This window comes from Engystomops pustulosus, chromosome 3, assembly GCF_040894005.1.
Source record: "Engystomops pustulosus chromosome 3, aEngPut4.maternal, whole genome shotgun sequence".
Lineage (NCBI taxonomy): Eukaryota > Metazoa > Chordata > Amphibia > Anura > Leptodactylidae > Engystomops > Engystomops pustulosus.
In genome coordinates this window covers 61,782,044-61,798,373 of record NC_092413.1, presented here as the reverse complement: position 1 = coordinate 61,798,373, position 16,330 = coordinate 61,782,044, and the positions used below count along the sequence as shown (strand labels likewise).

Below are 16,330 nucleotides of genomic sequence, written 5' to 3'. Positions count from 1 at the left end.
TCCTTCCTGTAGCCGGGTCCCTGCCTTCTGACAGGACCCGGCTGTAACACACTGAGCATGCGCAACATGCTCAGTGTGTTACATTACACAGTGTAATACATCTGTATTACACTGTGTAATGTGAAGAAGAGCTTGAACAAGTGATCAGTGGATCACTTGTTCAAGCTAACCTATAAAAGTTAATAAAAATGTTAAAAAACATTACATAAAATAATTTTTTAATAAAAATAATTAATTAAATAAAGTTAGAGTTCCCTAAACACAAATATTCCCTATACACATGCAATAAAGTGAAAAAAACACAAAATCGCCAAAAAACCCCCCACATATTTGGTATCGCCGCGTCTGTAACAATCCGTACAATAACTCAGAAACATTATTGGACCCGCTTGGTGAACGCCGTAAAAACAAAACCCGAAAAACACGCCAAAAATGTACATTTTTCATAAAATCTCTACACAAAAATGTTCTAAAAAGTGATCCAAAAAAGTTATGTGCGCAAAAATGGTACCACTGAAAAGAACAACTCAACACGTAAAAAATAAGCCCTAAACTAGCTCTGTCAACCAAAAAATATTAAAGTTACGTCTCCGAAAAGATGGCGATGCAAAAACAAATGAGATTTCCTCTATATTAGTTTTTATCCAGTAAAATTGTAAAAATAAATGAAAAACTATATAAATGAGGTATCACCGTAATCGTAGTGACCAATAGAATGAAGATAATATAATATTTTTAGTGTACGGTGTACGACCCCCAAATAATACGAAAAGAAAGTAAACCAAAATTTACAATTTTCTTTTCACCCATACATTCAAGAGTTAATAAAATCTCATCAATAAGCTAATGACCCACTAAAATGAAGTATTTGTAAAGTGCATCTCATGTCGCAGAAAATAAGCCCTTATATGTCCAAATTGCCAAAAAAATAAAGATTGTATAGCCAATAAAAATTGACAATGCATAATCTGCTCTGAATGGCGCAGCTCCCTTCGATGCCCTGGCGTGTGCCCATACAGCAGGTTACCCCCACATATGGGGTATTGTTATACACGGGAGAGATTGGGAGCGTTTTGGTATTTTATCCACTGAGAATTTGTACATTTTTTGAAAAACATATTAATTTAGCCAAAAAAAATTTACTTTCAAAATTGCATCCAATTTTGTTTTAACCCCTGTAAAACAATTAAAGGGTTAACAAACTTCATAAAAGTTGTTTCACGTACGTTGAGGGGCGTAGTTTCTATAATGGGGTAATTTATGGGGTTTACTTTTATTTAGGTCTCTCAAAGTGATTTGAAACCTGAGCAGGTCCCTCAATAGCAGGATTTTGCGTTTTTTATGAAAATGTGAAAAATCGCACCTAACGTTCAAAGGCCCATAACATCCTACAAAAATAAGACTATGCATAAAAAACCATGTCCACATAAATTAGACATTTAGTGAATGTTAGTTATTACATTTTTTTTTCGGTTATGACTATGTATGGAAAAAGTAGAACATTTTGAAGTTCAAAAATCAAAAATTTTTCCAAATTTTCACCAAATATCTGATTTTCTCATAAATAAATGCAAAACATACCACCAAAATTTTTCAAATAACCTGAAGTACGATGTGTCACGAGAAAACAATTTTAAAATCACTTGGATATTTTAAAGCGTTCCGAAGTTATAACCACTTATAGTGACACAGGGCAGATTTGAAAAAATGGGCCGTGTCAGGAAGGTGAAAAGTGGCTTCAGCGTTAAGGGGTTAAGATGTGTGTATAGTAATATTCTGCACATTAAACAATACATGCAGGTCTTCGGATATTCTTTGCGTGTCCCGAAAGAAACATAATGGGGCAGATTTATCAAGTGTCTGAAAGTCAGAATATTTCTAGTTGCCCATGGCAACCAATCACCAATGTTTGGGGAAAATAATATAGTATGGGAAAAACCACATTTATATAGTTTACCTCATGAGCATGTTTAGAGAATGAATCTGCACTAGCAAGCATGGCAGCTGTTCTATCTTCTAACTCTCCTAATTTTTGTCCCCTCTCGTCCAGGGCCCATCTGGCTCGTGCTAGTTCAGCACCAACACCCGTTGCAGCTCCTTTCACTCCTTCCATACCACCAGGTCCAGGAATGTGCGTAACGACAGTTGGTCGTGGTCTCCCAGATGTTTCACCAACTAAATCACAGAATACAGAAATAAAATACAGAATAGAGGTCATTACAATATAAATTACATTTTATTTTTTTATACCTTTGACTATCATTTAGATGTGTACTGCTATCTAAAGTTTATGATCAGATAGCAACACTCTAATTGATTATCTACACTTGCCCAGCCTATCCTTGCCAAATTTGTAAATACAGCAAAAACAAGGAAGGCGAGCATTAATAAATTCAATAGTCTTTATAAATACACCAAAAGACAGTAACAATAAAAAACACTTATAACTGCATTTGTAGCAGACTATATACACTCACCGGCCACTTTATTAGGTACACCTGTCCAACTGCTCGTTAACACTTAATTTCTAATCAGCCAATCACATGGCGGCAACTCAGTGCATTTAGGCATGTAGACATGGTCAAGACAATCTCCTGCAGTTCAAACCGAGCATCAGTATGGGGAAGAAAGGTGATTTGAGTGCCTTTGAAGGTGGCATGGTTGTTGGTGCCAGAAGGGCTGGTCTGAATATTTCAGAAACTGCTGATCTACTGGGATTTTCACGCACAACCATCTCTAGGGTTTACAGAGAATAGTCCGAAAAAGAAAAAACATCCAGTGAGCGGCAGTTCTGTGGGCGGAAATGCCTTGTTGATGCCAGAGGTCAGAGGAGAATGGGCAGACTCGTTCGAGCTGATAGAAAGGCAACAGTGACTCAAATCGCCACCCGTTACAACCAAGGTAGGCAGAAGAGCATCTTTGAACGCACAGTACGTCGAACTTTGAGGCAGATGGGCTACAGCAGCAAATGACCACACCGGGTGCCACTCCTTTCAGCTAAGAACAGGAAACTGAGGCTACAATTTGCACAAGCTCATCGAAATTGGACAGTAGAAGATTGGAAAAACGTTGCCTGGTCTGATGAGTCTCGATTTCTGCTGCGACATTCGGATGGTAGGGTCAGAATTTGGCATCAACAACATGAAAGCATGGATCCATCCTGCCTTGTATCAACGGTTCAGGCTGGTGGTGGTGGTGTCATGGTGTGGGGAATATTTTCTTGGCACTCTTTGGGCCCCTTGGTACCAATTGAGCATTGTTGCAATGCCACAGCCTACCTGAGTATTGTTGCTGAGCATGTCCATCCCTTTATGACCACAATGTACCCAACATCTGATGGCTACTTTCAGCAGGATAATGCGCCATGTCATAAAGCTGGAATCATCTCAGACTGGTTTCTTGAACATGACAATGAGTTCACTGTACTCAAATGGCCTCCACAGTCACCAGATCTCAATCCAATAAAGCATCTTTGGGATGTGGTGGAACGGGAGATTCGCATCATGGATGTGCAGCCGACAAATCTGCGGCAACTGTGTGATGCCATCATGTCAATATGGACCAAAATCTCTGAGGAATGCTTCCAGCACCTTGTTGAATCTATGCCACGAAGAATTGAGGCAGTTCTGAAGGCAAAAGGGGGTCCAACCCGTTACTAGCATGGTGTACCTAATAAAGTGGCCGGTGAGTGTACACTACTCCAAACACAAAATTTGTCCTGAAATCCAGTGACCATGCTACTCCACAAATGCAACTATACAAATAGTGTCAGATCACACAAAATGACATGCACTATTAATCCCTGCCCCTTTAAGGGTATAATAAATAGCCTTCACTTATATTTAAATCACAGAGCAGATAGTGTGCAATGTACATTACCTGTGAAAGGTACAAGTGAATGGGACTGAGGAAGCAGTCAGTGGAACGGCTACATGTGTGGCAATTACAATACAAACATTCACTGCATCTTGAGCCAGTTAGCGCAAAATCCCTACGGAGTTTTTGCTCCCATTTTTGTTCTTAAAAAGGGTTTGCAATTTAAACTGATGTCTGGATACATTAATATCCCAAGCATCCTTTTATTACAGTTACCTTTAATGGATCCATTTAAAAAACTGATAACTTGCTTTTCATTTCTCTGCTTTGGCCACAAGAGGTCGCATTGAAAGTCTTATATAAAATCGGAGCATACTCAGTATGAAAAAATGATTGGATAACCTATGGAACAAACGGAACAAACTGATACAAATCAAGGCCATCTGTTTAAAATAGACAGCACCAAACCAGAGAAAGGGTCTACCTCAGGGGACAGGAAAACCAGCGATAAGGAAAAAGATTCCGGATCCAGCTATTTGCAGAATAAGACCGCCTTTAATGTGTTCTTATGGCATCCATCAGGTAAAATACAGGTAACATGGTAAAATCCTCATCAACGCGTTTCTAGCACAGACAAGTGCTCTTAATCATGACTAAGTCATGATTAAGAGCACTTGTCTGTGCTAGAAACGCGTTAATGATGATTTTACCATGTTACCTGATGGATGCCATAAGAACACAATAAAGGTGGTCTTATTCTGCAAATAGCTGGATCCGGAATCTTTTTCCTTATCGTGGATTTTATTGCCCTGCAGCGGGGTGGATCCGTGCAAGCAGATAAAGTTACCGCAGATCTAGGTGAGCTGGAGGAACTTTCTTATAGACAGGAAAACCAGGTCTGAGAGTGGACAGAGGCTGTATGGGACTTAATACTTGCTTAGTACTGGCCAGAGGCCTTATTTCAGCCATACACCAATTTTTTTTTTTCACGACACTTGTGAAGGAGAGGAAAAGACGTGAGAACTATAACCAAAAGGGTGGGCAACCCGGGTGCCATAGTGGTTAGAGGAAACAAAATTACCAGTGAGTAATTACCAATTTCCCCCTCTCACCACAACAGCACCCAAACTAGAGAGAATAGCATAGATTTACGGGGGTATCAATGAAGACAGAACTATTTTTCCAAAAAAAAAAAAAAACATTTTGTGAATTCCCACCAAATCTAACCTATAGTGCTTATAGAGGGTATAAGGAGAGGACCAGGTTGCAGCCTGGCAAATTTGGTTTACAGACTGCCCTAGTCAAATGAGCTTTAAGAGCTTCAAGGTCAGGAAAATGTATTGCCTTGTACGCTGAATTAATAGTCAACTTGTTCCATCTGGATATGGCTGAAGCTAATACTTTCTTGCCCGAGAAAAAGGACGTACAAATTGTCTGAATTTCTCCATTCAGAGGTTGTGGCCAGATAGATTTTAATAACCCTTTTTGTGTAAGTCTGACATTGCCATCACAAAAAGAGGGGAGTCTAATCTCCTGAGAATGATGAAACTTGAGGCCACTTTGGGAAGAAAAGCTGAGTCCGTGACTGGGACCACACTATACTCCAAAATTCTTGTATAGGAGGCCCTACATGATAGAGCTGAAATTTCTCCTACCCTACAGGCTGAGGTGATTGCAACCAGGAACAACAACTTTAATGATTAACCACTTTACAGAACAGGACTCTTTAGAGTGGGCTTGAAAGGTTCTTTAGAACCAATTCAGCACTAGGGAGAGGTCCCAGCGGGGAACTGTACATCTTTTAAAAGGTGACATTCTAGTGGCCGCCTTTATTAATCCATCTATCCAGGGATGGGAGGCTAGAGGCTTTTTGAAATAAGGAGCTGAGCGCAGACACCTGTACCTGTAACTGGTTATAGTCTCTTATCTAATCCTGCCTGTAGAAAATACAGAATTTTGCCTACATCTGGGTGGTCAAATCTATTTTAGGAGATTTGTAAAACCTAAAAAAAAGCCTTTCGGACTCTGAAGTAAATCTGATGTCAGATGTCACTAGCTTTCTGCTGTTCTGTAATGTAGTAATTACCTTATCTAAAAGGTCTTTCTTGGGTAGAATCTTCCTTTCACGTTTCAGGCCGTCAGATGGAGACTTTATCTGTGGGTGGAAGACTGGACTCTGTGATAGGAGTTCTGGAGTCTCTGAAGGATCCATTGGTCTGAGACTGATAATTCCAGTATCACTGAGAACCAGTATTACTCTGGCCTGGTCTTTACGCCTCTTCCTCGGGACTCTTAGAAGGCGTGTTAGGGGAGGAAATGGATATGAGAGGCTGAGGTCCCACTTTATTCACAACGTATCCAGACACCTCGGCTGGTCTCTTGGGTCCAGGGAGCAAAATTCTCAGACCCATCAGTTCTGATGGTAGTGAACAGGTCGATGACTGGCGTCACCCATAATTTTATTATCATAAAGCAGATCTTCCTCTGTAGGCACTATTCTCCCTGCTGTAGAAGCTAAGGGAAGGGAAGTCTGTTTCCAGATTTTACTTTCCCCTTATATGTTCTGCTGAGAGCGAGGATAAATTCTGTTCTGCCAGTAGGTATATCTGATAGGTCAGGTTCATTAGAGGGCTCCCTGATGATTTATGAAGGCTATTGCTGTCACATTGTCTGAGAGTATCTTCAAGCGGTTTCCCTGAATGATTCTTAGAGATGCCCTAATTGCTTCGAGAATCGCTCTTAATTCTCTAAAGTTGGATGACATTGAATGCATGTCCTTATCCCAGGGTCCCTGAAACCGGTAATTACTCACCGGTAATTGTGTTTCCTTGAACCACGACAGCACCCAACCAGAGAGAGAGGGATCCGCCTCCAGGGACAGGAAACCCAGACTTCAAATTCTGCGGTACGTCCCACCTCCTTCAGTGGATTACAGAGACTGTATGGGACTTAATGTTCTCGATTAATTCTGACCACCGTGTCATTCAGAATCACTTTCAATGAGAGAATCTCACACCTCTGTGACACACACATAACACTGAACACCCAAGTGTGAAAAGAATTTACAAGGGAGGGAATACCCAGGGTGCTGTCGTGGTTCAAGGAAACACAATTACCGGTGAGTAATTACCGGTTTCCCCCTCTCACCACGACAGCACCCAACCAGAGAGAATAACATAGATGAAATCCTTAGGGAGGGACAACCGAAGAAAGAACCCTTCGCCCAAAGGAAAGTTCCTGTGCACCTGCTACATTTAGCCTATAGTGCCTATAAAAAGTGTGTGGAGAAGACCAAGTGGCAGCCTGACAAATCTGATTAACCGACACCTCTCTAAATTCTGCCCATGAGGAAGAAACTGCTCTAGTGGAATGGGCCTTTAGACCCTCTGGTATCGGCTGACCGGCTGCTAAATAAGCGGAGCTAATGGCTTGCCTAATCCATCTAGCTATAACTACCGCTGAGGCCTTCTGCCCCCTATTCTTGCCACCAAAAAGAACAAAAAGACTATCAGATTTTCTCCAATCTTTAGTCCTATCCAAATATAGCTCAATGGCCCTTTTAACATCTAATTTGTTAAACTCCCTTTCCCTATCCGTAGAAGGGTTACTGCAGAAGGATGGGAGCCTGATCTCCTGGGATCTATGGAATCTAGAGACTACCTTTGGTAAAAAGGCCGGGTCTGTCATCAGAACTACCCTGTCATCCAAGATCTTGAGAAAAGGCGCTCTACATGATAGAGAAGATATCTCTCCAACCCTACGGGCTGAAGTGATTGCTACCAAAAATACAACTTTAATGGTCAACCATTTTAGTGAACAAGACTCCAGGGGCTCAAAAGGATCTCTTATCAGATAATTTAATACCAGAGTGAGGTCCCAGGGGGGCACCGTACATCTCCTAAAGGGGGTCATACGAGATGCCGCCTTTATGAACCTAGATATCCAGGGATGAGAGGCTAAAGGGGACTCAAACAGGGAGCTAAGGGCAGAGATCTGAACTTTAAGGGTGGCAGGTTTTAGGCCCTTATCTAATCCTGCTTGCAGGAAATCTAATATCTTAGCTATATTTGGATGAGCTAAGTCTATCTTATCTGGAGAACAAAAATCTGAGAATACTCTCCAGACCCTAAAATAGATCCTAGAGGTAACTACCTTTCTGCTCTTCTGCAGGGTTGTAATTACCTTGTCCGAGAGGCCTTTTTCCCTCAAGATGCGCCTCTCAAATTCCAGGCCGTCAGATGGAGGTTCGCAATCTGCGGGTGGAATACTGGGCCCTGGGAGAGGAGATCGTGACTCTCTGGGAGGATCCAAGGGTCTGATATCGATAGATCTCTCAGTACTGAGAACCATGCCCTCCTGGGCCAGAAGGGGGCTATAAGAATAACTCTGGCCTGGTCTTGTCGTATCTTCTTCAGAACCCTCGGGAGAATAGACAGGGGTGGAAATGCATAGGCTAGGCTGAAGTCCCACTTGATTGAGAAGGCATCCAAACTTAAGGATTGGTCTCTCGGGTCTAGGGAGCAGAAGAGCCTGACCTGTCTGTTCTTTCTTGTGGCGAATAAATCTATCTCTGGTTGTCCCCAGAGTCTGGTTATCTTGGAGAACACTCTCCGATTCAGGGACCACTCTCCCTGACGTAAGAGATGACGGCTCAGGAAGTCTGCCTGCAGATTGTCCTTGCCCCTTATATGTACCGCCGATATTGATCTTAGATTGGCTTCCGCCAGGTCTAGAATCTGATGCGAGAGGTTCATTAAGGACCCGCTTCGGGTACCTCCCTGGCGATTCACGAACGCCACCGCTGTGACATTGTCCGAGGCAATCTTCAGGTCTGTCCCCCGAATCATCGGCAGAGCTTGTCCAATTGCCTGCAGGATGGCTTCTAGTTCTCTGTAATTTGAGGACTTCTTCCTGGATTCCTCGTTCCATGTCCCTTGGAACAAGAGTCCCCTGACTTGAGCTCCCCAACCCGTAGAGCTCGCATCCGTAATCATGGATAGGGGGTTCTCCTCTCTCCAAGGCCTGCCTGCCTGGAGGTTCTCTTCTCTTAGCCACCATCTCAGGGAATCCAGGATCTGTTGGGGAAGTGTAATCCTCTGGTCCAACATGAAGAGCTGTAAGGGCCTTGCGTGATACATCGCCCAGAGCACCGCTGGAATTGCCGCTGTAAAGAGACCCAGAGTCCTCATAATGTCCCTTATGGTAGGGGATGGCTGTCTGTACAGCTTTTCCACTGAGGCTACAATCTTCACCACCTTGTCCTGAGGAAGGAAAGATTTCTGCTGAGTGGAATCTAATGTGATGCCGAGAAATATCTTTGATCTGGCCGGAGTAAGGGAGGACTTCTTCAAATTTATCATCCAGCCCAGGCGATGTAGGATCTTCATCACCACCCTTATGAAGGTCTGCAACTTCTCTGCCGAACCTGCGATCAGCAGGAAGTCGTCTAGATATGGCACAAAGGTGCCCTGATATCTTCGTATGTAGGCTCCCACTTCTGATATTAGTTTTGTGAAAACTCTCGGTGCTATCGCCACTCCAAAGGGTAGAGCTCTGAATTGGAGGTGCTCTATCTTGCCCTTCATCATCACCGCCACTCTCAGGAATCTCTGACTGTCCGGATGAATAGGGACGTGGTAGTATGCATCCGCTAAGTCTATGGAAGCCATAAAACAATCCTGAAAGAGCAGGTTTACGGTTGACTTTATCGATTCCATCTTGAATTTTTCCACTTGTAGGTAGCAGTTTAGTGGTCTTAAATTTATAATGGTCCGGAATGTGCCATCCGGTTTCTTTATAAGGAACAGGGTTGAATAAAATCCTGTCCCTTGATCCTGCAGTGGCACCCGCCGTAGCACCTCCTTGCCCAGTAAGGATCTTACTTCGGTCTCCAGAGCCTGTCTTTCTGCTCTTCCGGCCACTGAGGTTATCTTGAAACGCTGTGGGGGAGGGGATAGAAAAGGTAATTTTAGGCCATCTTGTATGATCCCCAAAATCCACTTGCTCCCTGAAATCCTGCTCCACTCCTCCTTGAACAGGGAGAGCCTTCCCCCCACAGGACCCCTGGCGTCATTGCTGACCGGGACGTTTACTGGAATCCTGAGGCCGGGAAAACATGAATCCCTTAGACCTCCTAGAGGGTCGCCACCCCTCTTTCTTGTCTCCGGATCTCTGAGGAGATCTAAATCGCCTTGAGGGGCGAAAAAACTTCCTCTCTTGAGGCCTTGTGCTAGGAAAACCTCTCTTCCTGTCAGCTGCCTTTTCCAAGATGTTGTCTAGAGCAGACCCAAACAAGAATTCCCCCTCACAGGGAATACTACACAGATGACTTTTAGATGGAAGGTCACCTGTCCAGTTTTTCAGCCATAAGGCCCTTCTGGCAGAATTAGAGAAGGCTACCGATCTTGCTGATAACCTTAAGGCATCCACCGAGGCATCGGCTAAGAAGGCAGAGGCCTTCTGTGCAGTGGTAACCTCCGAGATAAGATGTGACCTGGATGCACCAGCCTTAATCTTCTCCTCCAGCTGGGAAAGCCAAACAAAAAGAGACCTAGAGACGCATGTAGCCGCGACATTGGGTTTGAATGCGCCCGCTGCTGCCTCCCAGGAACGCCTTAAGAAGCCATCTGCCTTCTTATCCATAGGATCTTTAAGCACACCTGAATCCTCAACTGGAAGCGCACTCTTTCTAGACACTTTAGAAACGGCAACATCCACCTTCGGCGCCTTGTCCCAAATCTCTGTCTCCTTCTCAGGAAAGGGATACTTCCGCTTCATAGCTCTAGGGATAAAAACCTTCTTGTCCGCCTTGCGCCATTCTGCCTGGATAAGGGAGGAAATATTCTCATGGATAGGAAAAACCTTTCTCTTCTTTTCTCCTAGACCCTGAAACATAACGTCTGTTACAGAGCGTTCTTCTTTTTCATCTTCTAACTCCATAGTTGATCTTACTAATTTCACTAGATGATCAATATCCTCTATAGGAAACAGGGGTCTGCCTGACCTGTCCTCCTCCTCTGACTCAGATGATTCTCCCGAACTAGGGCCAGAATCTTCAAGTTGCCTGGAAGTGCCTGGGGAATTCTCTGACCTGAGGGATCTCCTTATTTCTTGCACAGAACTACGCACTTCCTGCTGGATTAGCATACGCATGGATTCAAACAAGGTCGACTGCTCTTGTGCTAACAGGCGCTGAACACACTGGTCACAGTTAGGTTTTAAATAAGAGTCAGGCAGATTATCTCCACAGATTCTACATGCATGATGCTTAGACTTTACAGTGGCTTTCCCCTTACGAGATTCTTCCCTCTAAAATAAGAATCACATAAGACATCATCAGAACCAGTTTAAAGGCATGGTAAGGCCACACTCACCAATCAGCGGACTATCCCCCTACTCAAACTTTACCGTAGCGGTGTCCACCGACTCTCTACCACCTTCATTAGAACTCATCTTATTCAGTGGTGAGGATACAGCTCCGTTTCATCCACGACTGGAGCAACTCCTGTGGCTGGCTGTGGGTGCTAGAAACAACACACAGGACTCCTGTGTGGGATCTCCTTTTAAAATTCCCGCCTCTGACGTCATCTCCCATGTGGACGCTGGGCGGCGCGTCACTTCCGGTCCTCACCGGAAGTGGAGTCGGCGCCATTTTGGAGAAGACCACCGCGGGGAGGAAGAAGCCAGCGCTCAGCCGCCCTTCCACACACACGCCTCCACTCCGGATCGGAGGCGTGCCGGAGTCCGCCCGCACCCACAGACTGCGCTGCACCTCGCAGCATTCACCTCTCCACCGCCGCCGAGTGACCACCCTCCGGTAAGCCTCGGCGGGGGACCTGTGCAGCCACCTGGGGGTACCTGGGACTCCCATTCCCCCCTTTCACCGCGACTCCTGAGCCTCACCGAGACTCACTGGATCCCCCGTCAGGGACAGGAAACCACTGAAGGAGGTGGGACGTACCGCAGAATTTGAAGTCTGGGTTTCCTGTCCCTGGAGGCGGATCCCTCTCTCTCTGGTTGGGTGCTGTCGTGGTGAGAGGGGGAAATAGATCTTTCTGTAATGGGGCTCCCCATGCCCCATGAGCTCGGATCCATCACCAGACACAGACTCTTCTCCTGCCTCCAGGTCGTTCCCTTTTGAAGGTTCTCTTCCACCATCCACCAATTGAGGGACCTTCGAATTTCTTGAGGAATTCTCTGAACCGGACTGGATTGTTCTTCATTTCGGTGCTGGAGCATATGAAGTTGTAGAGGCCTGGCATGGAGCATTGCCCAGGGGAGCACCGGGATAGAGGCTGTAAATAGTCCCAGAGTCAATATTATACCTCTTACTGTTGGTGATTATTCTCTCTGTAGACTCCTTACCGATGATATTATTTTTGATATCTTTTCGGCTGGAAGAAAGGATTTTTTGACACGTTGAGTCTAGTCGAATCCCTTTGCATATATTATCTATGAAACGATCTAGAGAGGATTTCTCTAAATCTATCAACCAACCCAGGCAGCTTAATGTGTCCTGTAACTGACCAAGTTGATGTTTTACAGCTTCTGCTGACCTCTACAGTAGTAAAAAGTCAATAAGGTATGGCACAAAAATTCCTTGCTGTCTTCTTACACAAGAGGCCACTTTGGCAATTAGCTTTGTGAATACTCGTGGGGCGACAGCCACTTCAAAGGGTAAAGCCCAGAATAGTTGATGTAACTGGATGCCTTCCAGAAATTCTGTCACCCTCAGGTATTTCTGGGAATCCTGATGTATCGTCACATAGTAATAGGCAACTGCTATCAAAAGGTCCTGATAGAGGAGATTTATGGTGGACTTCAGGGATTCCATATTGAATTTGTCTTATTAAAAATTTGTTTAAAAAAAAAAAAATAATTCCCAGAATATTTTTCTGCTGATTCTACTGCTTGTTGTGTCCGCAAGCTTGGTGTTCTTGTTATCTTGAATCACAGTGGCGGAGGAGATATGCAATGTAGGTTCAATCCATTATGGACATTACCCCAGTTGATGTTGTAGATCTTTTTCCACTCTCCCACGTACAAGGATAGCCTCCCCCTCCACTGGGCTCCTTGCGTCATTGCTGACCTGATCGCTTTCTGGAGTCGGGGAGAACCTGGCGCCTATGGTTCTTCTTGAAGCTTTCCATCCTTCCTTCTTATCCCTCAGACGCTGCGTTGGATTAAATCCTTACCCTGTACTAGGGTTACACAGTACTAGGGAAGGCTTTCTTTTTGTCAGATGCCTTTCCCAAGATCTTATCTAAATAAAAAACCCAAACAGAAAATGTCCATCACAGGGAAAATTACACAGGTGGTTTTTAAGGGTAAAGTCTCCCAACCAACTCTTAAACCATAGGGCCCTATGAGCGCTGCTTGATAACGCAGATGATCTAGCAGACAACCTTAGGGCATCTATTGATGCATCCGCTAAGAATGCTGAGGCCTTCTGAGCCATTGTGACATCCAAAATTAATTGGTCTCTAGTTATGCCATTTTTCAATTTCTGGACTGAGGCAAGTCTCCTCACGTGGGGGGGGCTGCGGCCATATCGGGGTATCTAAGGACTACTATTTCATCTCTTGCCCAAACAGCATCGAGCCAAGAACCTCACTGAGGTTCTCATGGGTCCCGATCAGGGGACAGGAAGCCATTGAAGGTGAAGGAGGGGACAAGCGTTTTAAAGACGTGGGTTTCATGTGCCCGGAGGCGGACCCTATCTCTGGTTGGGTGCTGTTATGGTGAGTGGGGGAAAACAATGTACAAATTTGGATGGATACGAGTCCTCCATTAGCCTTTCGTTATTTATGAAGAAAAAAATGCTATGCAGTTTATGTCCAACTATCTGTTAAAATAATGGAAGATCAAACAGATACTAATGGATACCATTGCAAGTCCAATAAAATCAAAGCAAAAAACTGATCCCCTATCTTTCTGTTTGTAAACAAAAACTGCAAAACTGAAGCAAAACAACTGATGGGAACTGGCCTTTACTGATAATGTACATTGCACACGGTCTGCTCAATGAATTACATATATGTGATGGCTATTTATTGTATGTTATGTGTGATCTAACACTATTTATAGAACTGTATTTGTGGAGAGGTACGGTTGTGGTCTTGCAGGACAAATATTGTGTATCCATTTCATGTGATGCTACAAATTAATACCCATTTTCAATTTTTTTTTATAATTGTAGCTGTTTGTTGGTGTATTAATAAAGTTTATTAAATGAGTCATACTCGCCTCTGAGAGTTCTATGTCATTCTGGTGTGCTTTATAACTAAAAACAAATCATTCACAAAAAGATAAAGCAAGTAAAGCCTTAATGCACACGAACGTATGCTTGCCCTTGCCATAGTCTGAATACAGCTGGGTGCTGGAATCCTCACCCATCCGCTCTCCTTCGAAAGCCAAGTAGCCAGCACCATAATATGGCAAAAGATAGGACATGTCCTATATTTTTCCATCCAGCCACCCAGCTCGGTCACTGTGCACGCCCCTTTGTCAATCACGAAGCTGGATGCCCAGCTGAGCTGGAAGGACATGAATCTGCTGGACTCAGCTTACGGGAAAGACAATGATTGAACTCATCTGCATAGATGGTGCTTCAGCTTTACAGACATGGGGGAAACAATGTTGGGATAGTTGTACTTCTATACAATAGCAGTTTTGTATATATGTATATATGTTTAGTGAGTGTGGGTTTGTTTAACGGACAGGTTTCCTTTAATTGAGATGTGACACAATACATAACACTTACAGAGATCTTCTCGGTCCAGTGACTGTGCTCCTCCTCCAAATAATCCTTTGAAAAATCCTCTATTGGGGGCTTCAGGTGTTTCAACTGGAGTGAACATCTCTCCTAACATTTCCTATATGAACCAAAACAAATCAATAATAGACATAATAGTAAAGAAAATAAGATAACGGAAATATTTTTTTTAATTTTTTTCTGCTTTAAGTAATCAGTCATGGGTTGTTTGCATGAAAGTATTGACAAAATACATAACAAAATAAACAATCATATATTGCCAATTGTCGAGCTGCGCTCCGATACTGCTAACAGCCATGACAGAGCAGGGTGCTGACACTTCCTGCTCTGTCACTCCGATCACAGCAGCGCACAGGATGGTAAGCATCCCAGCGCTGGCAGCGAAATTGCGTCATTACGCTGCCAGCGCTGGGCACCTTACTCCGTGTGCGCTGCAGTGATCAGCCGGAGGAACGCCGAGTCTGAGGTGAGTTTTTTTTTTTTTTTTTTAAACTCAGCGCATCCACAGGGCATAGTAGATCAGCAGGAGGCTGATTTCCTGCCCGCTCCCGCCCCTCCCCTTCCCTAAGCAACCGGCCCGAAACTCACTGCGCCGCTACCACAAGCCCCCGCGCCCGAACCCCAGCCCGCTATCGCACCCCTACCCCCCCCGCCCAAACTCCGCCCACTACTGCAATTTGCCTGCCCAAACTCCGGCCACTCTCACTACCCCCCCCAACTCCGGTCACTGCCCCGCATCACCCCCTCCCCTGGAACTCATGCCTCATAACCCCATTGCCCCGAACTCCAGATGCTGCATTACCCCCCCCCCCCCCAAGCCCTAACTCAGGCCGCCCACCCTCTGCCCATCTACCCTACTGACCCCCCCGGAACAACAGACACCTGAACTTCTGCCCGCCAGCATGGCCGCCACCTTGGACAACCAAAGAGTAAGTAACATATGTATTTCTATGTATGTATTTATGTATATGCATATTATATTATAAATTTATATGTGCATTTATATATTTATACCTGTGTGAGGGCTTATTTTTTGCGTAACATATTTTACTTCTCATTTATTACTCCGTGTCGTGTACTGGGAAGCTGGATTTTAATACTTTCGCTGTGCGCTCCAAATCATTTGTCTCCTTTATTCTTTGGTTCGGTAAACTCACAGTGATACCAGATTTGTAGGTTTTATTGTGTTTTAATACTTTTTCAATAATTAAAACAGTGTACGAAAAAGAGAATAGTTCTGCCATCTTGTGACGCTAATAACTTTAGTGCACGGAGCTGGGGAGGTGTGGTTTTTTTGCTTTATGAGCCGTTGTTTTCATTGCTACCATTTTGAGGACTGCGTGACCTTTTGATAACTTTCTATTACTCTTTAATGTGATGTAAAATGGTGTAAAAGTGGCGTTTCAGTGTGTATAGGACTGCTGTAATCCGAGCTCAGACAGTCCTGTGTAAATTGATTCTAAACTAAACCGTCAGTTTTCTGGTTAAATTGCCGTACTGGCACTTTTCGATAAGTAATTAGGTTTTGGGTTGCAGTTTGGGCACTCGGTCTCTAAAAGGTTCGCCATCACTGTTCTAGGTTTTACACTCTTTCAGAAAGATATGGCAAAAAGCAGGGGAGGTGGTGTATGTATGTACGTCAGAAGAGAACTTGTGGGTTGAAATTCAAAGCCAGGAGAACTTTGAGAAAATTATTTTTGGTGTAATGTATAGACCCCCTAACATCTCTGAGGAAATAGA

At 44.1% G+C, this 16,330-nt stretch overlaps 1 protein-coding gene across 4 annotated transcripts in view; it reads right to left on the bottom strand.

Annotated features, from left to right (window-relative positions):
* Positions 1-16,330, bottom strand: part of STXBP5 (syntaxin binding protein 5) — a 468,111-nt gene that overhangs the window by 16,035 nt on the left and 435,746 nt on the right. For all 4 annotated transcript variants that reach the window (XM_072140931.1, XM_072140932.1, XM_072140933.1 and 1 more), the window contains 2 exons: positions 14,579-14,690; positions 1,958-2,175 (listed from right to left, as the gene is read on the bottom strand). In XM_072140931.1, the coding sequence (XP_071997032.1) occupies positions 1,958-2,175; positions 14,579-14,690 (330 nt within the window). The remainder of the gene's footprint in view (positions 1-1,957; positions 2,176-14,578; positions 14,691-16,330) is intronic.